The 25,686-nt window shown below is 45.1% G+C and overlaps 2 protein-coding genes and 1 long non-coding RNA gene across 7 annotated transcripts in view; 1 reads left to right on the top strand and 2 right to left on the bottom strand.

Moving 5' to 3' along the window:
- Prmt3 (protein arginine methyltransferase 3) overlaps positions 1–6,852 on the bottom strand; it is an 88,913-nt gene extending 82,061 nt beyond the window's left edge. The window contains exons 1-6 of one of the 2 annotated variants that reach the window (XM_028787446.1): positions 6,827–6,852; positions 6,615–6,747; positions 4,908–4,990; positions 4,140–4,189; positions 3,279–3,381; positions 154–313 (exon numbers count right to left, since the gene is read on the bottom strand). In XM_028787446.1, the coding sequence (XP_028643279.1) occupies positions 154–313; positions 3,279–3,381; positions 4,140–4,189; positions 4,908–4,990; positions 6,615–6,747; positions 6,827–6,851 (554 nt within the window). In that variant the 5' untranslated portion in view covers position 6,852. Of the gene's footprint in view, positions 1–153; positions 314–3,278; positions 3,382–4,139; positions 4,190–4,907; positions 4,991–6,614; positions 6,748–6,826 lie in introns of those variants that run through there. The other variant, XM_028787448.1, reaches the window with a different exon arrangement.
- A 1,870-nt stretch (positions 6,853–8,722) lies between these two features.
- On the bottom strand, positions 8,723–24,163 carry Htatip2 (HIV-1 Tat interactive protein 2). Of its 4 annotated transcripts, none has more exons than XM_028787443.1 (6): positions 24,130–24,163; positions 23,501–23,752; positions 21,218–21,325; positions 12,522–12,659; positions 10,832–10,893; positions 8,723–10,187 (listed from the first exon to the last, which is right to left on the bottom strand). In XM_028787443.1, exons 2-6 carry the CDS (start codon positions 23,693–23,695, stop codon positions 9,962–9,964), a joined length of 729 nt encoding a protein of 242 aa, XP_028643276.1. In that variant the 5' UTR covers positions 23,696–23,752; positions 24,130–24,163; the 3' UTR covers positions 8,723–9,961. The 4 variants fall into 4 exon arrangements, with proteins under 4 accessions (XP_028643276.1, XP_028643278.1, XP_028643275.1 ...); XM_028787445.1 differs by having other exon boundaries at positions 23,501–23,696; positions 24,130–24,157; XM_028787442.1 differs by lacking the exon at positions 24,130–24,163 and adding an exon at positions 23,963–24,117 and having other exon boundaries at positions 23,501–23,696.
- On the top strand, positions 19,999–21,424 carry LOC114638870. Its single transcript, XR_003713934.1, has 2 exons — positions 19,999–20,142; positions 21,122–21,424. It is a non-coding gene; the product is annotated as an uncharacterized LOC114638870 (long non-coding RNA).
- Positions 24,164–25,686: the final 1,523 nt, after the last annotated feature.

Raw genomic sequence — 25,686 nt, 5'->3', positions numbered from 1 at the left:
AAATACATAAAAATGGAATTCTACAGTAGACCATCCATGAAATGTTGCATATCTTCAATACTCCTAAAATAAGTATCTATACCGAGGGTCTAGCGTTCCAGATGTTCTTACCAGTAACTCCCTAAAGCAGGGTTTGGTTGGACAAGTACTTACTTCATCTTCTGGAGATCCTCGCGCGCTCGAGCCAATGCAGCCTCAGCAGACAGTGCCCGTGCCTCCATATGCTTCAATTTTTCAACAACAGATGTATTTTCACTGAGTCCATTGGGGTATGAGAAGGGAGTAGACACTGGCTCGTAAAGATCTTCTACATCTAAAAGGTGAACGAACATCATTATCAGGTCCCCTCACAGCAGCACAGCAGGGACAAACAGGTTGGAAAGAAACAGGCCTAAGTGCCTACCATGGTCAAGTGAGGAAAACTATTAAAAGCACTTTTTGTATACTTCCTATCCAAGTCCTCTGATTTGATTTCATGGAGTATGCTTTCGATTAGCTAGCTAAACTGAACATATGCATGCATGCATACACTGAACCAAACAAGAAGGAACTCTAGTGTTTACCATAAGCTTTCAAGTACGCACAGAGTACATCACATCTCATGCTCAAAATAACTTGAGGTGACATTAGTTATTCCTATTTCAGACACAGGGAAAGTAAATTTCAAAAAAAGCTAAATGACCAATTCAAAGTCATATAGTAACATTCACAGTAACACAAAGTGGACTTGTGTTTGGTTTTTTTTTTTGTTGTTGTTGTTGTTGTTTCTTATTTTTTACTTCTTTGGTGGGGAGGAGGTCACAAGAGTGGGACTAACATGGAAGGACAGGGAAGGGATGTGATACATGATGTGAAACTTCCAGAGAATCAATAAAAAATGTTGTAGGAAAAACAAAAAACAAGCAAACAACAACAAAACCACAGACCTGACAGAGACAGAGAGAATTGTGCTTCCATAGGCTAAGGTTATAAGCTTAACTTCAGACTAGTATATTCAGAACAGCTCACCAACCATGTGACTACAGGTAATGTCTTGGTATATATGTGAAATGTGCAAATGCAGCAGAGTGATGTGTTCTCATCACACATAAAAATGGTGGGTAAATGGCTGGATGCTAATTTGCTTGACTGCAACAGCCATTTCACAATGTCTTTGTTCACAGGATCACAACCCTGCATACCAAAAGGTTGCATTCAATCACATCTTCATGAAATAAGGAAGACAAGTTATTCCTTAAAGACAGAGTACGGATAAGGACTTCTATATATCCAATGCCTTCCCATTCTAGGCAAGACACTAATCATTTTATTACTGATCCTATTCGGCCAAAATCCTAGGTTAAAAAAAAAAATCTTAGCCAAAATCTTAGGTTAAAAAAAAAAAATCTTGATTTTTAAAATTTCATCATTAAATTGTAGTGTAGAAATAACTGCAGAGACGGAACCAGTGAGTCTTAAGAAATCCCAGAATCAGCAGATTTTGTTACTTTAAGATTACTTAAAGCAACAAACACTACTGACACTGTTCCCTCCTCTGTGCAGCCCTGGGGACAGTACCCACCCCCATTCAGGTTCTGTAGTGATATTTATGGAGACACTCTTCAGGGACACAACAGCTAAGCTAACCCATAGACACTGCTCCTCTGGGAGTCCAAGCTGAACCTAACACACACACTGCAAAGTTACTGACCTCCATTCACACCCAGAGAACAGAGTCATCTCATATGTTTGAATACTCAGTCCCCAGCTGGTGCACTGTTGAGGAAGTTGTAAAACCTTTAGAAAGTAGAACCCATTACAGGCAATGAGAGACAGAAATAAGATCGTAAGTATTATTTATTTGTATTTGTGTGTATGTGTCAGCTAGTCTGTATGTACACCATATACATACAGAGGCCAGAAGAGACATCACAGGCCTTAGAATCGGAGTTACAATTGGTTGTGAGCTCTCATCTGGATGCTGGGAACAGAACTGGCAGTGTGTGTTCTTAACCTGTGTCACCTTTCCAACCTTACACTAAGCCCTACCTCCTATCCACTCTAGACTTTCTGATGTAGACCCAGTGTAACCAGCTGCCTATGCAATGCCTTCTCTGCCAGTATGGAATGATCCAATCCTCTCAAATGGCCAGCCAGATTAAGTCTTTCCTCCCTTCATTTGCATATTTTGGGTATCTGGTCACAGCAACCGAAAAACTAATGCAAATCCTCACTTTGTTTCCAAATTCAAGCTATTTGGCAAGCTTGGTTTTATTACTACTACAATAAAAATCTGTCATAATTTAACATAATATGCATCACCATTCAGTGCTGTTAATCTTATGAACTGAAAGGGAAAGAGAAGCAGTAAGCAGTAGCAGCCCCTGGAAGGTGTGGTCTTACTGCACAATGCACCGAGTTCTGACAATTACTCCACAGAGTTCACAGGGATGCCTGTTCTCTTTAGAGGAGCACACTGTTCCAAGTGTGGATGCCTACAATTTACTCAATCATTTTCTTCTGAGAGGGTATTTAGCTTCTTTCCATATTTTGCAATAAGCTACAATGGTGTAATAAATTACTCTGTGTACATCTGTTTGGAATCAGAGGGTCAATCTCTAACCTAATGATAGGCATCAAGAATGCAGTTTTGCTGAGGCTGGGAGTACTTCGGGGTCAAACCTAGAATTAGTCCATGGCAGGTACGCTCTCATCAGCTCAGCTGTATACCCAGCCCTGTGATTCATCTCTGTGTGAAAACTGACAGCCTGCTGAGGTCTGTAGAGACGAAGCCCTTATCCATGGACCATGGATCTACAGTAGAGGCTTAAAACGGAACCCACTATGAACCATGTTTCCCATCATAAAGTGTAATCAATAAGTTGAATACAGAAAATGACTAACAATTAACAATAAATATTAACAAGATGCTATAGGAAAACGTGTATGAATATAGTCTCCTTGAACATGAGCACTATGGTGCTGTAATAGTCAATCCTGTAACTGCAACAAAAGGGTGGGCATACACAGTGCAGACACTGGAGAAACCAGGAAGCACGTGCCAGGAAGAATGGACTGGCGCACTGCTTCATCACGCATCCAGAACAGCAGCCAACTTAAAATTTACAAAGTGGTTATTTTCAGAATCATCTACTGTTTTATCAACCACAGGGAAACAGAAAGCAAAATCACTGCTTGAAGGGGACTGACTAAGGTCCACGTTCACAACACACTTTGCTTCATTTGGTGTGACAAATGGCCTGAGGCTAACTAAAGCAGATAGAGAAGGTTCATCTTACCAAACTGAAGCAAAAGGTCATCTTCCAACACTGGTTTCAGGTACTCATCTTTTTCCCAAGGCACAGGGTTATATATGGAATTCATATACTCAACCGTAGGGTTCTGGGCATGAAGATAAAGCACATTGTATTCACTGTATGCAATGACAAAGCTCCCTAAAAAAAGAGTGGGGAACTTTAGCAAAAACGAACTCAAGTCTGCACAAGACTGGTGCGGCTGTGTTTACTCATCATTTTAAATGGCTACTGGGGATTCTTTATTGTCTGAGGCCAGGAAAGTGATACCAGCTCAAATATCATTTCAATAAGACAAAGAACAAAACATTAGAAAAAAAATTAAACAATGCAAGACACAGAAATGGCTGAGAGGTTAAGAGCATTGACTATCCTTACAGGACAGCTGGGTTTGATTCCCAGCACCCACATGGTGGCTCACAACCATCTGTAACCCAAGGTCCAGAGGATCCCGACAGCCTCTTTTGACTTCTACAGGCACCAGGCATACAGGTAAAACATTGATATACATAAAATAAAATAGAAATTTAAAAAAGAGGATAAACTGTGAAATTTTCTTTAAAGCTCATCCAAAGTAGAGTCAGACTAGAAATTATGTGATACTTCCTTTTATCTGACATTGCTTTCTGCAGAGTACTGATCAATGTAGTTTATCAGGACAGGAGTAAGCAGAGGGGACAACTCCACCTGGAGTTCACAAGCACTCCTTCTTTCTTCACGCCCACAATTTCCACAATATAAAAAATGCCAAATTTGAAACAATAGTTCATATCTTATTAAATAATAAGTACAGTGACAGTCGAACTCCAAAAATTTCTAAATAAAATTATTAGGTTTCCAACTTACCTTAAGTCTAATAAAATTTATTAGTTTAATGTATCCATAAAATTCAAGTCCTAAATGGGAAAAAGGATAATACATTGATTTTAATACAATATATTTGTTTTAACTCATCTGTAAATGCTCCTCCAATGAGATATTTCTGACCTTTAGAGTATCACTTATTATTTGGAATCTTGCATTAAGAATTAGAAAATGCAATTTTGATACTTTTAAATATTTAATCTGAGAATTGACCACAGGTAACAGGTTTTAAAGGGCTTTTTTGCTTTTCATTGACAATTTGTATTTATTATCATGCATGTGGGGATATGATATGTGGGGGAGGGAGAGTGTGATGGTGTATGTATGGTATACTACAGTGCACAAGTGGAGGTCCAAGAATAGCTCTGTATATTGGCTGTCTTCTTCCACCTCTATGTGAGTTCTAGGAAGCAAACTCAGGTCGTCAGACCTGTGGCAAGATGGGTAAGAGAGCTTATACAACAGGCATGAGAACGTGATTTCGATTCTCAGCACCATATAAAACACCAGGCAGAGGTGACAGCCTCTTGGAATGTGACCCTTGGAGGCAGGAGCCAGGGATCACGCCTGAGCCCTCGACCTGAGGCAGTGAGCTCCAGGTTCCGGTGAGCGGCCCTGCCTCAAGGAAGTGAAGGTAGGTGCCTGAGGAAGACACCTACCGTCACAAAGAAAATAAAGGGTCTGGAAAACTATAAAATTTGAATCTAAACTTCACAAGCGAAACTTGTCATTATTCTAAGAGATACTCACCATGTTTATGGACCATACTATCAATATTAAATTGATGCTCCAACTTACAGTGTGAAAATGTTTCCTCAGCAGAGGCGAACAACCTGAAGAAACAAGCAATAGATAGCCTCATGGGGCAGTCTCCTGGGACAGTCTCAGAGGAGGTCAAAATACTGAATGATAGCACTTCCTCCAGGCTCCTCCCAACAGTTACCTAGCAACAGCCTCCCCCTCCCTCTGTTCCTCTCCCTACCTCCCTCTCTCTTTCCATTTACTCTCTCCCGCTCTCTCTTCCCTTGTGTCCCTGGCTGGCCTTTTCCCCTCCTCCTCCCTCTTTCTGTCCTTCTGTCCCCCTTTCTCTGCCTCTACCCTCTTCCCCAGGTCCCAAATAAATTAAATCTGTCCTATGGCTGATTCCTCAGGGGGGACACCTGAGCACGGGCAGGCTGAGGTGCTCCCTCCCTCCTGCATTACACCACAGCCGTTTTATAAAACAACACTGATCACCCCAAATTTACCCAGAGGCTTCTGGGTAACAAAGCTCTCTCTGATATATTTGGTTTCTCTCAAGTCACGAAAGTTCCCTACTTGAGCGAGCCTCTTTCTCCTCCCTCTGAACCCAGCACAGTGTTTTTAGACACAAAGCACACAATTATACAGCTGGCACATTCCCAAAGTGCCAGATTTCAAGTGACATTGGTTGTCCCACAGCACCTGCATTACAACGTGAAGAATAACACTTCTTCTTTTGTATGTAACCTCTAACACTGAAGAGGACACGAACGAATATAAAGCAGAGACTCTGCACTTCTCCTCTGTATGCCTAGCACACAGGCAACTCTCAACAAATATTTGCCAAGATAGGCCATTTGGATCGTCTCCGCAGCCTATCACAGGGCACTGCACCACAGATGCTCAATAAATATGAGTATGCAATCACTCCTCCTCCAATAAGGTGCCACCTAGGAAAGCTAATATGCCACCAGTCAGCATCATGCACCCACACAGGGGGTGGGGGCAGTGCTGGTCAATGTCAATCACCCCTTTTTTCAACAAAGTCACTTTCTTCAATCTAAGATGTAGGATTTTAAGTGAAAAGAAGATGTGTCCTAGGAACATAAACCACAGCTTCGTGACCTTGACAAGTTGGTGGCTCTGCAGCCTCACTTCCTCTTAAGTACAAAGGACATCAATGCCTCCCTCGATCATGGAAGTGAGCTAGGACTGTTTAAATGGCTCAACTGAATGTTAACAGAAGAGAACATTACTGGTCATATTATAGGATAGTAGAAATGGAAGCGCGCTTCCAGTCTATGCACTTTCAAAGTCTGGTAAGGAACAGAATAAAAACCACCCAGTACCTTCATGGACTCAAAGGACTCCATCCCTAACTTAGGACTAAGGTGTGGAGTTCAGTTTTTGTGTGTGTGTGTTTTCCAGAGAGGGTCTAGCTAGGTGACTCAGGCTGGCCTGGGATTCATGATCATTCTCCTGCCTCAGCCTCCAGAGTGATGGTACGCCAGCTGGCTTAGTATCTGGGGTGTGAGGGGAGGAGTGTGAGGGGTGGGGTTAACTGAGCTGCAGAGGCAAACCCAGAGCAGTTCCCGGCTCCGCCCCCCGGACCACGTGAGCAGTCCCTTGTCAATCAACCGTCACGCGCGGGCCGGGGCCTCAGGCCCGCCACGTGCTCGCTCGCGCTGCGGCGCGCTTCCCCACACCGGCACGAACCTGTCACAAAACAGGCAGGGTGTGTGCTGCCGGCCGTGCGCGGGCTCAGCGTCCGCGTCCTCGTCCTCCCAGCCCGCGTCGTCTCCGCTGTCCGACAGCTCCAGGGGCTCCGGCCCCAGATCGGCGCCTTGGCCTGCAGAGCACACTGTCAGCACCGGGACCCGCGCTCTCCCTCCCTTTCCCTTGCCCCGCCGCCCACACGAGGGACCCACCGTTCCCCGCCGCCAGCGAACACATGGCCGCCGACCAAGCGCGCGGCCGTACAGCGCGGCACCGGAGCTGGGAGCGAGCGCAGGCGCGCGGTAGCCCCAAAGCAACACACACGCGGATCGTGAACCGGCCGGAGAGCGCTTCCGGGTCACGTGGGCGGGGGAGGCGGGGCACAGCGCTCCGGTTTGGACGCGTGCGCAACCGAGGCAGTCGGAGCTTGCAAGGATGAGCGCGACTTGTCACAGCGCCCTCTGGCGGCAGAGATGGCCAATGCAGGCCAGCCTCGGAGGCTCAGGGAAGTAAAGGAAGCCCCATTATGCTGATGAGGCCATGCCCCAAACCCTACTAGGGGTGCTAAAGTGGTAAAGTGAGAACCACGGACTTTGAATTTGAACCCTATTTCTGAGTAGCCTGAATTCTAAGATCATGAGCAGGTAACCTGCCTTCTCTCGGCCTGTTTCCTGACTGATGAAACACCATCATGACTACAGTAGCTTGAGAGCTATGGTAAGACTTACATGAGTTCATGTATGTGAAAAGTTTAGGCATTAACTTGAATCCCATATCATGGAAACAGGTGGACTGTGTGATATGTGCCAGCAAATGATGCTCTCTGCCCTGCCTGTGGGTTAGGGAGGATACCAGGGTCCCTGCTTCTTAGGCTGCTTCCTTTCTAATATTCCTAGGATCTAACCATAGAGTTCTTTCAGGCAGGTGGCAGCAGTAATTCTGGGTAGGTAACGCCTCTAGGCTGCAGCTGAGGCTGAACTCTGCATGAAGCATGTTTGAGGACATGAACAGCTAGGCCTGCATAATGCCTGACACAGCTCAACTCAACTGCCACCATGCACACCCCCAAGCCAGTGTACCAGCAATCATCGAAGCTCTTTGGTGGGCAGTTCCTCCTCCACCCCCACCAACAGGATTTTGCTCACATCACCATTTTTTAAAATATTTTTACTGAGAATTTCATATAGTGTATTTTCATCATATTCCTCCCACCCTGCTCCTTAATTTCTCTCAGATCCATCCACTCCTATGTCCCTATTGCTCACTTTTGTAAATTTTTAAAAAAAAAATAGTAACATGGATTCCAGTTTCTGGGGTCCACATACTCTGGGTGTGGGGACTACTGGAGTGTGGCCAACCTACCAAGGCCACAACCTTAAGGAGAACTCCCTCTCTGAGAAACATCCACTGTCCATAGCCCCTCAGTTAAGAGTGGGTGCTCAAGAATCCCCACTCCATGTTAGAATGTTGACTGGCTTATCTTGTTCAGGAAACCACAGCTGCTAGTTTTCTGAGTGTAGAGGGCCTGGCATGTCCAGAGGTCAGCTTCCCTCCAGTCCTCCCAACTGTACAGTTTTCCTACCCCTTGTGATGGTCTGAATAAGTATGGCCCCCACAGAATTATGAGCTTGAAGGCTTGGCCCATGGAGAGTGGCACTATTAGGAAGTGTGGCCTTGTTAGAATGGGTGTGGCCTTGTTAGAGGAAGTGTGTCATTGTGGGAGCAGGCTTTGAGGTCTCCTGTGTTCCACGCAATGTGGAATCCAGTCCCCTTCTACTGCCTTTGGATCAAGATGTAGAACTCTCAGCTCCTCCAAGATCAAGTCTGTGCACACTGCCATGTTTCCCACTGTGATAATAATAGACTAAACCTCTGAAACTCTAAGCCAGCCCCAGCTACATGTTGTCCTTTATAAAAGTTGTCTTGGTTTTGGTGTCTCTTCACAACAATAAAACCCTGAGACACCCCTCTTCCCAGTAACTTCCCTCCCAACACTTGGGAGGTAGAGAAATAAGAATCATAAGTTCATCTTGGACTGCTTATTGAATTTGAGGCCAGCCTGGGCTACCCAAGACGCTTTCCCAAAAGACTAGAAAAGCGCACCACACTGAGTCTTTCAAAGTTTAATGTCCGAGAATTTTAGATTAACCACTGTTTGCAATTGTAAGGATCCTGGACCAAGAGAGAAACACAAGAACTTACGTTTTATGCATACACAATATACTAAGTTAACTGGAAACCTCTAGAAATAGATGGACACAGGGTACTTTAACAGAGTGGTTAAAGAAGCCAGCTGCAGGGAGCTGGGTAGATGGCTCAGTGGTTAAGAACATTTGCTGCTCTTCCAGAAGACCTGAACAATGTGTTCCTAGCACTCACATAAGTGGATCTGTAACTCAGGTTCAGGGGATCCAATGCCTTCTTCTGGCCTCTGAGGGAACACACACACTCACACACACACACACACACACACACACACATACACACACACACACCACACACACATACAAAATACAAGCAATAGGATCAGGCTGAGTGGTTTATCCCGACCCTGCCACTTCCTAGCTTTAACTTCTCAGCTGTAAAGCCTTGAGCAAGACACTTAGCAATAGCGTGCCTCAGACTCCCCATCTGCAACATAAGGATAAGAATAGAAATTTAATACAAGTTTAAATGAAAAACTAAAGATATGAGGGTAACAGTATGGCTCTATAGGATGCTGGGGAACTACTGGAGGGCCAAGAACATACAACCTAAAACTATACAGATACCTGCAGTGTTAGTGGCTATGATGCCATCCCTGGGGGCCTTCACTGTACGGTCCCACTAATACCTCCAGTTTCCAGCAACTGAAACACCACACTGGGTTTCTCCATTATTTTTATTCCTCAGTGAATTACAGAAGCTGGTTTTACAGCTTCTATGTTGACACAGAGTCAAGGCACAGTGTTCACTCAGCTACATGCAGCCCATCAGCACCGTGCCACTAGGAGACTAGACTGCTAACAAGCTTCAACATCACTCGCCTGCCTGAAGTACGAGAGCCCCTCTGCTCAGCTGTCTCTGTAGGAGTGCTTCAAAGCTGGTCTTAACAACCAGAGGCACCGGGACCTCCAGAGATCCCTATTTGCAACCTACAAAGTTTAGGTTTGTGATATAAACCTGTTCTTCAAAAGCTTCCTGGATGACTTATATGAACAAAGGGGCTCACAACTGATGCAGAGCTCTGCCATTTCCTGATGCAGCTGCATGGCTGAGGAGAGGACCACAAAGAGACTTTCTATAGAGCCCAAAATGACTGATGTGGTGACAGACACTGAGGTTTTCATGAATATCCTCCAGCACAGTCACAGTTTGGGGACATCACTGTCTTTCCCCAGGTGGAGGATGGCCTTATTTTCCAGAAGTTCCATTTGTCCACTGCTGGGACTCACCAGGTTGTTCAGCATCGCTCTAACCACCGTCACCACAGGCACAGCATACCCACTGGCCCAAGAGTCTGGCAGAGAGCCGAAGAATTTCCTAGCCAGCCATTCGCCTGGACGAGACTCTTGTCTGTCACACAGTAGGACTCTAGGAGACAGAAAGGTAGAGGAAGAGATGGCATGTGCATTTGGACCGTTTGAGATACTTCAGATTCAGTCCTGTTCCCAAAACCTGTCAACTGAAGCCCAACCCCCAAGATACTGTGTTTGGAGATTGCCCTTGTGGAGTAATTAGAGTTAAGGGATATGGAGGATGGATAGGGCTGCTGTCCTTCCAAGAAGAAAGGACACCAGATATCTTTCTGTTTATGCACAAGCAAGGCCATATGAGGCCTCGATGAGAAAGTTGCAGTGCCTACAAGGAGGAGGGGCACCTCTGCAGACACCAACCCCAGTGACACCTCTATCTCAGACTTTTGACCTCCAGACTTCAAGGAAATCACTTGGCTTATGTAGTGGTTGGAAAGTTTGATTTCATGCATAAAGGGGCATGAAAAGGCAAAAAATCATTAAGTGAATAAAATTTAGCATGTAAGGAAAAAAATGCATGCACCCACTACTTCCAGGAAGTTCCAGATGATCCTAAAGCAGCCCCAAGCTACTCTTTGTTCAAAGCTGAAGGCTGGGTCCTTCAGAGAAGCAATTCTCCACTAGCTGACCTTGTTCACAAATGGATGAACAAGATGTTCTTAGCTGGCAGTCTCTGCTTACTCCTGGCAGCATGAAACTCACCCTGGCCGAAACACTGAGAATCGATCAAACTTTAATTCTTCAACCTTGGCTTCCACTTCTCCCTGTTAAGATTTGAAAAAAAAATTTTTAAATAAAAATAAAATCAGTGTTTGATCAAGACCAATGCACTCAGATAACGCCTGCTGGGGGCCACTGGGGCTTGAAGATAATCTGTTTCTGCAGCTCTCGGGTCTCACATCAGCCCCAAAGAACAGCCTGAGCCTCAGGTCTGGACCTGACAGAAGAGGCCATTTAATCTTGGCACAATGACAGTGATCTGCTATTAGTCAAAGTGCAGAGAGTAACTGTCAATGGAATGCTCAACCACAAACGGGACATCGACATCACCTCCAAACCCCATTGCAGGCGAAGAAAAGCAGAAAGATTGTAAGAGACAGAAGTTAGGGTGGGCCTGAGCAATAGTGCCTTTTGGACATGATCAAGCCAGGCAACATTCCAGCACGGAGGTAGCTATGGACAGCTGATGACATCTAGGGGTAGGAACAACGAGTTCTCTTTGGTACCCTTAGTGGCCCCTGGTAGGTCAGCCATGCTCCAGGGGCACTCTCGATGTCAAAGCAGATCCAGAGAGGGTAAATGAAGCATCAATCCAACCCCTTTCGGTTCCTCCTCAGAGCTCTATGGCCTACCGTCACCTTTTTAGTGTACAGGCAGTTGCAATGGGTCAGAAAAACATGGTGGCCAGGAGATGAGCCTCCACCCAGTGGATCATAGACGACCCTCTGTGCCAATCACTTCTGAGCATTTGCAACCTCCACCCAGATCTCAAACAAACAAGCAAACAAAAAAAGGTGAAATTATAAATAGAAGATGCTTTAAATTAGAAAGCCATGAATTTTCACACCAGGGATGTAATCAGAGAGGCCGGGGGAGCTACAACGTGACATGTTCTTCAAGGTCCACTCAGTAAAGAGATCAGGGCAATGAAGGAAGTAGACATAAAAACCAATAAAATATGGAGCCGAGAATTCAGGGTGTCACACCTGGAAATAAGGTAGTTAAGGCACTGAGGATCCCTGAGTGGTATCTATAACCACAGTGTGAAACTGATGAGGACCGTTTACAAAGTGTCTACTCCATGCCCAGGGAGGACTTTTAAACAAGTGCCTTTAACCTGAGAGGCCAGATGAAAGGCCCTTCTGCTGGAGGTATTTAGTCAAAAGGCAAGTGTGCTTCTGTGAAAGGATTTCACACTGAATAAAGTCTGTGGCTTGGTAACCTCTGAACACTGCTCTTGTCTTGAAAGGCAGATGATCATGTCCAGAGACATGGAGCACAAAACCAGGTCTGCCCTCTCCTACTTCAGCATTAGGAAATGGAAACTTCTAGTTAAAATCAGAAATAATCAGGTATTGTACTGGCAAAAGGCATAAATATTCTGTCCTCTTGTCCACAAGAAAAATGGAGAGGAAGTCTCCGTAGCTGAGAGGCCACGCATCCAAGGCCAGGGTTCCGTCTGCTCCACCCACTTTACTGAATAATCCATGGAGAACACGTCAGAAGTGATCTTTTAAAGCATCCCTGCCTTCTAAGTATGTTTCTCCCAAAACAGTCCTCACAGCTTTGAAAAATACACAATATAATGTGTTTAATTTTTTTAAAAAGATTATACTACTTACTTCGTATTGTCAATTTCCCCACGACTATGGAAAACAGAACACTCACAAACCTTTACTTGTAAGTATAAGACACTGCTGGACTTATCAGCCCCCTTGGAGGACAGCAAGTTGAAATGTTTACATCCTCCTGTTTTTGCCAGCTCTGCAGACTTCAGCACATAATCTCGGTCAACACGAACGAATCCTTCCTGGGGGCAAAAGGACACGAGTTGTTTCCTAATGTTGCACACTCACGTTCAAAGATGATTCCCTTTCCCCAGGGAAAGGTGGCGGCTGGGAGGTCTAGGGGAAATGGGGTTTTAAATAAAACGCATTTAAGTCACAGTTGAAAGCCAGGCTTCTACTCTGGGAAAGGCTCAACTGTGAGTCTCCAGATGGACACAGCAGCTTCAGCAGCAAAGATGAAGGGCAGTACACCTCACGGATGGCAATGAAACCCAGACAGCAAGCAAATCCCTGCTGTGAGCCGAGGAAACAGCAGCGTCTCAATGGCAAGCCTGCTCTCGGTCACACGTGTTCCTCCTCTTTCGTTATTACTTACCTATTATTTATCTATAGACTGATTAGTTGGCTGATTGTGCTGCTCATCCCTGAATTCAGGACCTCATCCGCCACAAGCATACCCTTTGCTTGGAGCTACCACCCCAGCCCATTTCTTTGAACAATTTTACAACTTTGCTTTTTCTTTTTCTTTTCCCTGCATCAGTTCCACCATGCTGAGTTCTCCAAAGTACCACATAGGAACAACCAGGCACCAGAGAATGAGAAATTCAATATCTAGTTTATGTGGAGCCTTTACAAAATACTTTGGATTTCATACGACAATGCATTTTCAAATTTTTAAGAACTGGCAAGCATATAACCAAAAAATGTTAGAAAGGGACCTATCAAAAGGACTTAGTGGGTAAAGATGCTTGCCAACTTGAACCTGTGTTCAATTTCCAAACCTGTATAAAGGTGGAAGGAGGGAACCTACCCTGCAGAACTGTCCTCAGGCCTCCATTAAGTGTGCTTGGCTTGCTCACTAAAACACACACACACATTTAAATGTTTAGAGAGGGCTGCTGTGAGTCTGAAGAAAGCCTGAGTTACAAAAACCAACAAGGTTGGAGAATCCCTGTCCCCACACTACCCTGGGTTTAGTCCAGTGAGGACAGTGCTGAATCTTCATTCTTAATTCACATCACAGGGCCAGTGATAAAAATTCGGAATGTAAAATATATTCATCCAAAAATATCTGAATAAAAAGGTAAATCCAGTTAGGATTAAAACAGACGAACAAAAACAAAAATGGAACCACAGGGTAATGGGGAAAAAGGGAGAGGGTTACCCCAGGGGCTCACTGAAAGATGTATGCTTTCACACCTCAGAGTAAACTGAACCCAGGTCCTCTGTAAAAGCAGTTAACCAGCCCTGGACTTATCTCTTTACGAAGGAATTGTCACTATCGTTGTTGGTGCAGTTAACTCACTTGCCAGTTTGACCTATATGCTGACTCAAATTCATGTTTCTGCTTTTTAAGATTAGTGTGAAACAGCCAGGTGAGGTGGTGCATGCCTATAGTCAGTCACAGCACGTGGGAAGCAGAGCAAGAAGACCATGGCAAGTTTAAGGTCAGTTTGGTTTTCATAGCAGGTTCCAGACCAGCCAGGGCTAATAGCAAGACCATGTCTCCAAATACAATAAACAAATTAAAACAAAAACAATAAACAAACAAACAAAGACACAGTGAGGCAAAGCAAATTTTAACACTTAGGGAAAGAGAGAGTAAGAAAGTTGATTTCTTGATTTCTCAAAATGGTCATTTTAGATATACTGAGAGTAGACAGGAAAAACTCCAAACTGAGAAACAGCCTCCCTAGGTCTCTCTCATATTTATTTCTTTCCCTAATTAAAAGCAACTTTAATAACTACTCTATTATTCACAATGCATAGTTGGCTAGTAACATACATTTTGTCTTGCCTTAGCACAATGCTTGGATTATTATAGCTGTCTGTGTCCCAATGCTTTTTCTTTTTCCAGCAGTTTCTTTAAAAATAAGAGAGGCTCAGCCAATCACAAATCTCCAGACTGACGCTATCTCTCTCACTTAATCCAGGGCCAGGAGAAGGATAATTTGATTAAACTGAGACTCTAATTTATTTGGCTTTAGTTCTGGATCAACCTCCCCTTAACAGAGTGCTGTCGCCCCAATTGTTTGATGGGAATTAAAGTGACATAAATACCATGGACTCTTTCAAGCTGATTAGTCAGCAAAGGCGTATCAATACCTCCCCAGCCGTCAGGCACTAGCGTCCTTCCTTTCACCAGCCCAGCTAGCAACTGACAAGAGCTCCTTGAAGGACCAGCACCCACGCCGATGTGTGGACCCCCGCCCCCAGCCCATCATTCTGACTCAATGGGCTCTGGTGACAAGGTGCCCACACCTTTCTCCAGGGCTGTTCTCCGGACAAAGCTAAATATTGTTTTATTAGCAATCAATGGCTGTTAATCCCAACCGACTTCACAAATCCTCTGAGCCCTCAAGCTCATTATAAATACGAAGTTTTTCAAGCACACTAAATTTTAAATTTCACTTCCTTCACTCTGATGGCGTGGCCTTTTAGCTCCTGAATGAGATGCTAAAGCAAAAAAAGGGTCAATGGCTTCCAGGGACTCAGAAAACAATCTGAAGTGAAGGCTTTCAGAATGCCTGAAGACTCCAATGTGTGCTAGGTATGGGGGAGGGTGGCATAAGAAAGATTCTAGTTATACTTAGAAGGATTGTATGTGGCTTTAATATTACACATGGCTTTATTTAATATTGCTCTTGTTCTGGCTCTCTACTGCTCAAATTAAAAGCAGTAGAAAAACAAACTTCAGAAGCTATTCTGTACCTGAGAGATAGTTTTTCCTGAAAAACTACCTCACTGTCTAACCACACAGAGAGAGAGAATCCAGGTCTCTCCTTAGAGAGCATTAATTCCATTGTGCTAGTGAGTCTTCAAATCTCACAGCCCATGTGTCCTTCTCTAAGATGGTGAAACTTTCTAGAATAAGGAATTAAGTTTCCACTGTATTTTTCTTTACCAGGATCTACTCAAAACAAACAAACAAACAAACAAACAAACAAAACACATACACCTAGGCGGAGATGTGCTCAGAGACCTCACCAGGGGCATGGACAAATTCCCCAGATACTCTTGAGACTTCTTAAAATACAAAATACAAAAAAACGTATCTTCGCCAGCCATGGTGGTGTACACCTTTAATCCCAGCACTTGGGAAGCAGAAGCAGCTTTATCTCTGTGAGTTCAAGGCCAGCCTGGTGTACAGAGAGTTCCAGCCAGGGCTACATAGAGAAACTCTGTCTTAGAAAAACAAGGACAAACAAACAAACAAAAAATGTATCTTCTAGCCTTTTTTTTTAACCAATACCTGAAAACTAATTAGTAACACTAAAATTCTGTGGCTCTCAAACAATTCATGTTTGCCATTTTCTTCTTGCTTTGAGATAGGATCTCCTGTAGCTCAGGCTGGCCTCAAACTCACTTATGAAGCCAACAATGATGCTGAAGTTCTGATCTTCCTGCCTCTACCTCCCAAGTGTGAGGATTACAAGGCCAAGAACAACTCATGTCAGGAAGTGTGATGGTTTGAGTGACAAATGTCCCCCATAGTCTCAAACAGTTAAATACTTGGTCTCAAATTGGTGGCACTGTTTGGGATGTGACCTTTTTAGAAAAAAAAAAAAAAAAGTATGTCACTGGAAGCAGGCTTTGAGATCTCAAAGTCTTTCCCAATTCCCAGTGGGCTCTCTGTTTCCTACTTGTGGTTCAAACCCTGAACCCTCAGCTTGCGGCTCCAGCCGCCAAGCCTGCCACCTGCTGCCTCTGCTTGGCCATCATGGACTCTAATCCTTGAAAACCATAAACCCAAATAATCCCTCCTATAAACTGTCTTAGCCACAGTGTTTTACCGCAACAATAAAAAGGTAATTAATACAAGATATCTAAGAACTGAGAGTATCAGAGGACATTCTGGAACAACAGTCTGCAGGCCCTTCCTGAGGAGGAAGACCTATCACTGTGTAAATGGTCTCAGCTGTGATTCTGTTTAGGGTTCTTGCTCGTTCACCTCTTTTCAGTTCAACCCTAATCAGAGTGAAAAAACAGACACTGATAGATGGAGAACTGGGTTACCCTGTGTGAGTGCGTGTGTGTGTGTGTGTGTGTGTGTGTGTGTGTATGTGTGTGACAGAGAGAGAGAGAGAGAGAGGAGGAGGGGAGGAGGGAGGGAGGGAGAGAGAGAGAGTGTGTGTGTGTGTGTGTGTGTGAGAGAGAGAGAGAGAATGTGTGTGTGTGTGTGTGTGTGTGTGTGTGTGTGTGTGTGTGTGTCCTGGATGGCATCTCCCTATCTGATGTACAGAAATGAGAACAGCTCTTTCTTAGAGAAAAGGCATAGAAACTCAAGCCAAACAGCCACTGAGGACTCCTGAGCCCATCACTGCGTTCATTTCAGTCACTCTGCAGGTGAGAGGGAGCTGCGCGCTAGACAAGGAGTGCTCAGCAGACACTAACCTACATATTCAAGGCTACACAGCTGCCTGTTTTCCCAGAGGACCTGTGATCTGTGTCCTTGGCACTATCAAGGACCTCACCATTTCACAAGCCTCCTCCGGAACACCAAATAAAACAATGGTGCTCCGAACAGGTCTGGGCATCTTCTCCTGAAAAGGAACAGGAACAAATACCAGGGCCCTGCTAACGCCTACGGAGATCTGCCATTACTGCACAGAAGTGGCTATAGATGGCATGAGGCATAATGAACTTGGCTGTGTTCTAAACAGACTTTATCTATGGAAACTAAAATTAGAACTGACTGTGTTTTCATGTGGCATAACATTTTCAGCCACTTAAAAACATCTGTTGCTCACAGGCCATACAAAAATTGATGGTAAGTGGCATTCAACACCCAGGCTGGATTATCAGAGTATATTACTGGAATCAGAAGCCATGAGATTCTACAGATGCCTAATAAATGCTGCAATGGCTGCACTAATCACTTTAACAGGATCAAGAATTTGACAGTATCCACAAATCTGGACTGCAAGAGTCCACTGCTAATAGGGAAATACATGAGGGGGTGAAACCACCCAAACCTGATACCCAAATCCTTCTCATACTGCACACAAGGGAACTGCATTATTCCCAGCAGTGTCTTTGACTTTTACTATTCAAGGCATGTTTGCTTTCCAACGGGATCCCAGCCTTTACTTGACCAAGCAAGATTACTAGAACTACAGCACTTAGAAAAGCAAAAGAAGATGAATTTAGTGTCATGCCTCCCAATAGCAAATCCAACAGGGAAGCAAGACCAGCTGTCTCAGATCTCCCAAGGAACCTGCAAAACAGACTCCATGCTTCTAACCTCAGAGATGCTTATCGAGCCTGTCTGGATTAGAGCCAAGTCAGAAAGCAACTGCACCAGCTACACAACTGTGGCCTGTGAGTGTGGAAAGAAGGTAGCATCTAAGCAGCCACTGATGAAAGAAACTGGTTTCCAAACAGCTGAAGAAAGCTAAGATGTCTGCCTAGCATCAGTTTTAATGGAAATCCATGGGTTAAAGAATAGTCTAGATCCTAGCCCTGGTACCTCAGCATGTAATCTTACTTGGAGAAAGAATCATTGCAGAGTTAATTCGTAATGATGAGGCTGTACTAAGCAAACTGGTTCCTCATGCAATGTCAACAACTCGTGTCCTCATAACACAAGACAATATGGACAGAGACACATGCACATAGGAAAGGTCTTGTGTAAAGACAACCATCAGAACACAGAGGGAGCGCCTAGAAGAGAACACTTCCATCCAGGAACCACCCAATAACACCCTGGCCTTAGACTTCTAATCCGAAAAGCTGAGAGGCCACACAAGATGCTTGTTTACCCAATGCTACTTCATTAGGGGCATCTTTGGAGACTATTCCACAAAGGCTCACAGGGGGACTAGCCAGCTACTCGGAGGATCTGAACACTGAAACAGAAACCAACACTTCTTCAAGTTTTTCTACTAAAGACTCCGATTGTTGAGGCAAAAAGTATTCCAGTAACAAACAACTACTGAAAGAGATGAGGCCTGCCAGCAGCTTTGCAGTGTCCAGCTGATTAACCGCTTGGCTAGTCCTTCTCCAAAGAGGACTAGTGACCCAGAATCCAAGCAGGGATGCACTTAGAAAGCCACAATCTCCTCTGAACTATGATTCCTAGCCATTTAATTTATTGAAACCTCTAAACGGCAGTGTAACTCTGAACCTAAATTAGCCTTTTTTTTTTTAAGGTCTCTGTTCTTTGCTTTGGAGACAGGGTCTCACAAAGCTCCTGGCTGGTCTCACACTTACTATGTAGCCTTGGACTCCTTGGTCCTTCAAGTGCTGGGAATACAGGTACATACCACCACACCAGGCCTTAAAAGACCTGGGGATGTGAGTCTGACACCTAGAACCTACAGGAAAACAAAACAAAACAAAAAAAAACAGATGAAGCGGTATGCAGTGTATTACTAAGGCAAGATAGGAGGCAGAAACAAGAGAATATCCTGGAAGTCTGGAGGCCAGCTAGCTTGAAGCACAGCAGACAAGGTGGGAGAGATTTCTAAAAATTGTCCTTTGACCTCCACATCTGCACCCTAATACATAAATCTGAGTGCACATGCACACCACACACACACACACACACACACACACACACACACACACGCACACACACAGCACAGGTGTTGTTGCTAGAAGCAGCAGCACCTCACTTCCCTGCCAATAGCCTCTTGATCCTTTCACTACTATCTCAGTTCTGAGACTATTTGCCTGGCTGCTCTTTGCCCCTTTGTAGTCATTAATTACCTTTATCTTTTCAAGCTGATTTTAAAGACAAACAAAAGGCACTGAGTGGCCTAAGAGATAGGTGGGAGCCACCCTGATTAAAAACCTATTTTCTTCTGGTTAGAACTACAGCCTCAGTGCAGACATTTAACATTTTCCCCCAATATCGTATGACATTTACTTCACCCTATGCTTAATGCAGCAGTTCCCTTTGCTGAGTCACCCCCAAACCCAGGCTTGAGCCTGAAGCAGAAAACTGCAGTGTGCTTTTGGAGGACTCGCTTATTATGAGTGACCCAGGACAGAAAGGACCTCACTACCTGAGCAGGAACAGGACCCCTTCTAGAGGAAGAAATGCAATTCTTCAGAAAGCAAACTTCTCTGTAATCTAGTTCCTAGACTCATGCACTGGAGTGCAAGCACACACACACACACACACACACACACACACACACACACACACACACTTTAAAAGATAAAAATCAAATCTTTAAAAAAACAACAGCAACCAAAAAAAACAAAACAAAAACTAGTGTAAGTCACTGCAGAGTTAATGTTGTCAACTTGACCTGACCTGGAATCAAACCTCTGGGCATGTCTGTAGGCGTTTCTGGATTGGGTTAGTTTGAGGTAGGAACTCCACCCTAAATGTGGGTGGCACTATTCCATGAGCTGGGGTTCTACATTGAACAGAAAGAAGAAAGTGAACTGGACCCTGGCATCATCTTTCTATTTCCAGACTAAAGATATGCTGACCAGCTGCCTCGAGTTCCCACCTCAGGTCTTCCTCACCAAGCTGGACTGGGCCTTCAGATTGTAAGTCGCAGCAAACCTCACCTTCCTTAAGTTGCTTTGCCAGGTACATTGTCATTGTTTAATGGAAAAAACAGCTAATACAATCATTATAGCAGAATCAATGACCTACGTATTTAATAGATATATGGACTCCAGCAAGCAACTCCTGCCAGAGGAACAAGCCATATTCAAGATCTAAACTGAAAAAGATATGTAAACGTTTGCCCAGGATCTATATTATAAACCATGACTTTTAACTATGCTGTAAACTCTAGCTTCTGGATAGGGGCTGACTCAATTTAGTACACCATTAAAGAGAAAATAAAATGGGTATTAAAGCAGTTTTGCGTCAGGGAGGGCTGAGTCATGCCTGGGCTGAATCACTGCTGGTGGCTAAGTCATCACGGGGGCTGACTGAATCGTGCCTCTGGGTTCTGATGATCTAGCTCCCAAGTTTAAAGGACGGCTTGAAAGAAGGTTGGAGCAAATAAGAGAGAGAAAATGCTTCAAGCCTAAGACATTTATTATGGAAAGAAATATAAAGCTTGCTGCCCACAGCATGAGCCAGACAACCGCTTTTGCCCAAAGACTGTTGGCTGCTTCCCTTAGTCAGGGGATGATGTGACGATTCTAATGTCTGCTGTAGGCTGGATCACGTAAATTCTTGTGATGTAGCCGGCATTCAGCCTTAACTCAGAGGCTATGACGTAGAGATGCCGGTCCTATCTGAACTATCCCAAGTATAATACAGACAGAACAGCAGATGGACTCTTAAGTACGTCTTTACATTTAAGCACTGCAGTACGCCCCAGGAAAACGAGTGAGCAAGAAAGGAATCCCTGAGGTTGTAGAGATGGCGCAGCAGTTGAGAGCTCCGGGTGCTTCTACAGGGGACCCACAGTCAGTTCCCGGTACTAGCTCGCCAGCACCTGTAACTCTTCTGAACTCTGTGGGTACCTGCATTCTCATGTGGACATAACCCCCTTCTTCCTCTACACAGGTTCACATAAAAGAAATAAAGTGAATCTCTGAAAAAAAGGAAGAGAGAGATCCCTAAGTCCTGGCCAGTAAGAGAAAGGGGTTTATTTTTGCTCACCGCTCCGGCTTTCCTTCTGGTGGTGCCCAGGCAACAGAATCCAACATCATGACCTTGAAAGGCAGAAGCGTAGTCATCCAGCTTTTCAAAATCCACCACTTCTTGATTCTAGACAAAGAAGAGCACAATGGCATAGAACTTCATACACTTAAAAACGAGACAAAACACTTTGAGATATAAAGAATAAATGACAAATGATTATCGGAATCTATAAGCTCATGACATCAAATTTGCCCAATTCCCCTTTTCCTACCCCCCCCCAAGAAATTAATTTGGAGTTGACTGTAGATGGCCACTCAGTGGCCAAGTGCTTCCAAGATACAGGTGAGGCCCTGGGTTGGGAACCAAGCAATGAAAAAAAACGTCATCAGAGCTGATAATCAGTGATTCACATGTATGGCCACAGAACATGTAACTGCAGTAGAGTGAGTCAGATTTCAAATCTCAAGGTCATGTGTACCTTACCTTTGGGAAAACAAAGATATCCTTCTATACTTTACCAGGAAGGAAAGCATTTGGGTAGGATGTAGAGACAAAATGGTAATTAGAATCGCAAAGCAGATCCAACTTCAAGTCTTAGGCCTGGTACATACAGATATACACTGTGGCAGAGCTTTTATTGTTCTCACTTTTTTTAAGTTTGTTTTATGTGTATGGGCACTCTGTCATGTACATGCTGTCAGAGGGGCCCAGAGGAGGGCACTGGATTCCCTGGACCTGGAATTAACAGATGGTTGTGAGCCACTCTGCCGGTGATGGACATCTAACCCAGCCTGTGGTAACTGCTGATCATATGAATGTCTCAGTTTTGTTCAGCTGTAATGTCTAGGTGCTAATCTTCAACTCAAGAACTACCCTCATTAGAAAGAGCCAGAAGGAACCTGAGACAAAGGCACTTTCTTAGGACTCTTGCCAATACCTGTGAGTCAGCCTCTGCAGCTGTACAGCTCCCTCCTCAGTATTTCCCTCCCTCCCTCCCTCCTTCTCATTCTTTCTCTCAAGGCCAGACTGCTTTCCAGTTTCCACATAACTGAGGCTGACCTGGAGCTTCGTTGTCCTGCTTCTACCTCGCAAGTGCGCTAAGCGAGCGAGCACTCTAGCAGCTGAGCTGCATCCCTAACCCATGTGTTCTCCTCTATGGTATTTCTAATGTCCGCTGAAACTGGCAAGCTAAGAGAGGTGCCAGTGGCAGAAACAGAGGCCGGGGACCTGAGTTCAAGGCCAGCCTACCCTAGTTAGAGAAACACTATCTCAAACCTAACTAAATGTGTAGGATTGACATCAAACGTGCAGTGTTCCATCACCCAGGAGTTCAGATGAAATCTTGGGCTGTCACTACCTTCAGTTCCTACTGAAAGATTTTTCCTGGCATGGTATATACTATACTAAAGAAAAATTAAATTAAATTATTAAATACGGCCTGGTTAAGAGGAGTGCCACCACGACTCTGCTCTCAAAGAAAACTACAGTCTTAGGCTCCACTTGCCAGGAATTTCCACAGGGCTCAGGAAACCAGACTATGGAGTTCACCCAGCGCCCACCCGAGCCCAAGCAGAGATGTCTATTTTAATCAGCCAGTTCTGGTGCACCAGGCATTTGTAAAACAAAACAACCAGGAAATTGTGGAAATCAAAGACGTGTATTTGCAAGTGTGCACACCAGCAAAACTCAGGGCCCATTGGAGACTGCCTTGAAGTCCCGGCAGCACACTACACTGTTTAGTTTGCTGCAGTTGCTAGGTAACTCTTGTTTACTGAAGAACAGAATGTCCACGACGCTCCAATTTAAGATACTTGGGCATTATTACCAGATGGAAGTCTGGCATTACCATGTGCTGTAACTTACAAGAAAGGCAGTATGTGTTTAAAAACACACAAGTCTGGGGAGTTATGCGGGGATGGATTCTTGGTTGGGAGAAATCTGGGAGAAAAGTTCTTGTCACACTTTTCCATACTGACGTTGTGAAACACACAGGTAGGCAAAATGTACAAGCAGTGCGCTCTAGGAACTACAAACACCGCCTTTTTCTATCATACCCGATTCCAGTCTTGTTCCGAACACAAGACGGCAATGCAGGATGCTATTAGTATAAAAGACAGGCCTACAAGCCAGGCACAACCCAGGGATTGATGGAAGGGCTCTTCTAGATCAATCGTGCCCAATTTTGATCATTTGTCCGTCTCTACCACCACCTGGCAACGGTCAGCCTTTGGATACGGACACCTTCCCCTCAGCAAAATGATTTCGGCTACATTCCCTTTTAGCCCCAGCTCAAATACCCACCACATTTTTATAAGCTTCCTCCTCGAATGTTAGCTTCCTCCTGCCAATGAGCGTTACTTTGGAAAACAGGTTCTGTCCCAGGATTTCTTTTAAAAGTACTTTGCCGGTTTCCCCGCTGGCACCCAAAATAAAGACAGATTTATTCTGCATCTTGAAGTCTTCCCGAAGCTTCAGCAGTGTTTCCTTGTCCGCCATGCTGGGGAAACAACACCCACGGGTACTGTCTCAGAGTGCTAGGGGACACTCTTTACCCTGGGGAACAAGGGTTGTTAACTGTTGGACAGAACAGACTAACTCTACACAGTCCCAACCCTGGGGAAGTGCTGAGTCACACAGCCAGGGGCGGTGGCCAATCCGGGCACCTCACAGGTGTCTCTACATCACCAGGCCTCCCAGCTCACGGTAACCGGACCCGCCTGGGCAGGGCTGCAGGGCCCGGCTGCATTCCCTACCCGGGGTTACCTGGGGGCAGCCCCGGACCCCTCGTCCCCACGCTGCAACAGGAGCATTGAAGCCACCAGCGAGGCTACCACCGCGCCCAGCATCGTAGGACCGAGCATCGCTCCGCCTGCAGCCCCGCTGTCTCCCCTCCTGGCAAGGATCCCCCAAGAAGTCCAGCCGGAGCCTACCCGCCGCGGCGTCTTCCGGGTGACAGCGTGCTCGCGGCCCCGCCCCACCGGGGGCCGGAGCTGAGCCTGGGACCCGCCCCTGCGCCGGAGCCGCACCCAGGGCTCGAACCACTCCCCGGGGACTGAACTACAGCGGTCCAGGGGGCGTGGGGTTGTGGTTCACCCCAGCACAGATCTTCTCCCCCTCCCTCATAACCTTCCTTGCAACCGCGTTCTTCCTAACCATCTATGGCTAGAGCTATCAGGTTTTAGCTAAAAGGCATCCCAGACTTTACCCTTGGTCCCCGAAGTATAATTTCCATCACGTATTGGAAGGCACCATCTCACCTCGCACGTTTAAAGTGAGCCCCTTCTCAGGCTGGGGAGGTAGCATGTAGCTCAGTTAATCAAGTGCTTGCCTGGCATACATGGATGACGTTGGATGTGGTGGCACAAGCATGCAATACCAGCAAGTATGATCCTCCTTGGAAACATAGTGTGTTCTGAGTTCTAGGACACCCTGAAATATATGAGCTTCTGTCTCAAGAGCTGGGAGAGGCTTGTGTGGGGTAAGATCAAAATATATGAAATTGTCAGTAAAGTGAAACATTTAAAAAAAAAAAAGTCTAGCTCCATTTAAACACTAGGAAAAACAAAACTATTTCTTGCCTCTTTAAGGACACATATCCTATTCCCTCAAGCCAGAAGTCAAGCTGACTCCTTTAACTAGTTTTCAGGTTGATCTCTCTGCCCGGATCCTGGCCCCCTTCTGGATGGTTGGGACAGGAAGAGTTTCCAAACCCGATCCTGTGGTTTGATGTTCAATTCACAACAGGATTGATGGTTAGAACACAGCTATCCACACTGGGGGAGCCCTGGATTTTTGGATGCATAAAGATTAGAATGATATGACTCTGAGATTTTTTTAAAAAGTGCATGTATTTATTTATTTGTGTGTGTGTGTGTGTGTGTGTGTGTGTGTGTGTGTCTACAGGTATCATGATGGGTGTATGAAGGTCAGAGGGCCCCTTGCAGGATTCAGTTCTCTCCTTCCATGATGTGGGTTTGCCTGATCTAACTCAGTCTCTCCCAGACCCAAGAACCTGATGGTCCTGAGCAAAAAAGGATGGGCTGTGATCGTGATGTTCCATCGCTCAATCTAGAGGTCAAATGAAATGTACTTTCCTGAGCCTTGCTGGTTGGGTATTATTATATGAAAATCCGGCCTAGGTGTGGCATGCAAATACTTCCTAACAGGTTTTTTCACTCTGGTGAACAATAAAAAGATGCAATGAAGACTAGGGGTGGAGCCCAGTTAGACAAGGACAGGGAGCTTAGGCTGATGGATGGCCCTGTGAGCCTCTGCCCTGGTTTGCCTGCCTTAACTGCATGCTGCCTGTTTGCAGAGGCTGTACTGAGGGCTTCCTGTTTATTCTGCCTATCCTGTCAGAATGTATAGGCTCTGCCATGCACCTTCTCAGAGACTGGCATATGAAAACACACCCTCAGATCTTATCAGCTCACATGGAGGACCCATGTTTTAAGTCCCTTACAGAGATTGCTGACTGCAGCAAGCTC

The sequence above is a fragment of the Grammomys surdaster genome, unplaced genomic scaffold, assembly GCF_004785775.1.
Source record: "Grammomys surdaster isolate TR1022 unplaced genomic scaffold, NIH_TR_1.0 125635, whole genome shotgun sequence".
Lineage (NCBI taxonomy): Eukaryota > Metazoa > Chordata > Mammalia > Rodentia > Muridae > Grammomys > Grammomys surdaster.
The sequence above is the reverse complement of the archived record's forward strand: the minus strand, read 5'-3'. Positions and strand labels throughout refer to the sequence as shown.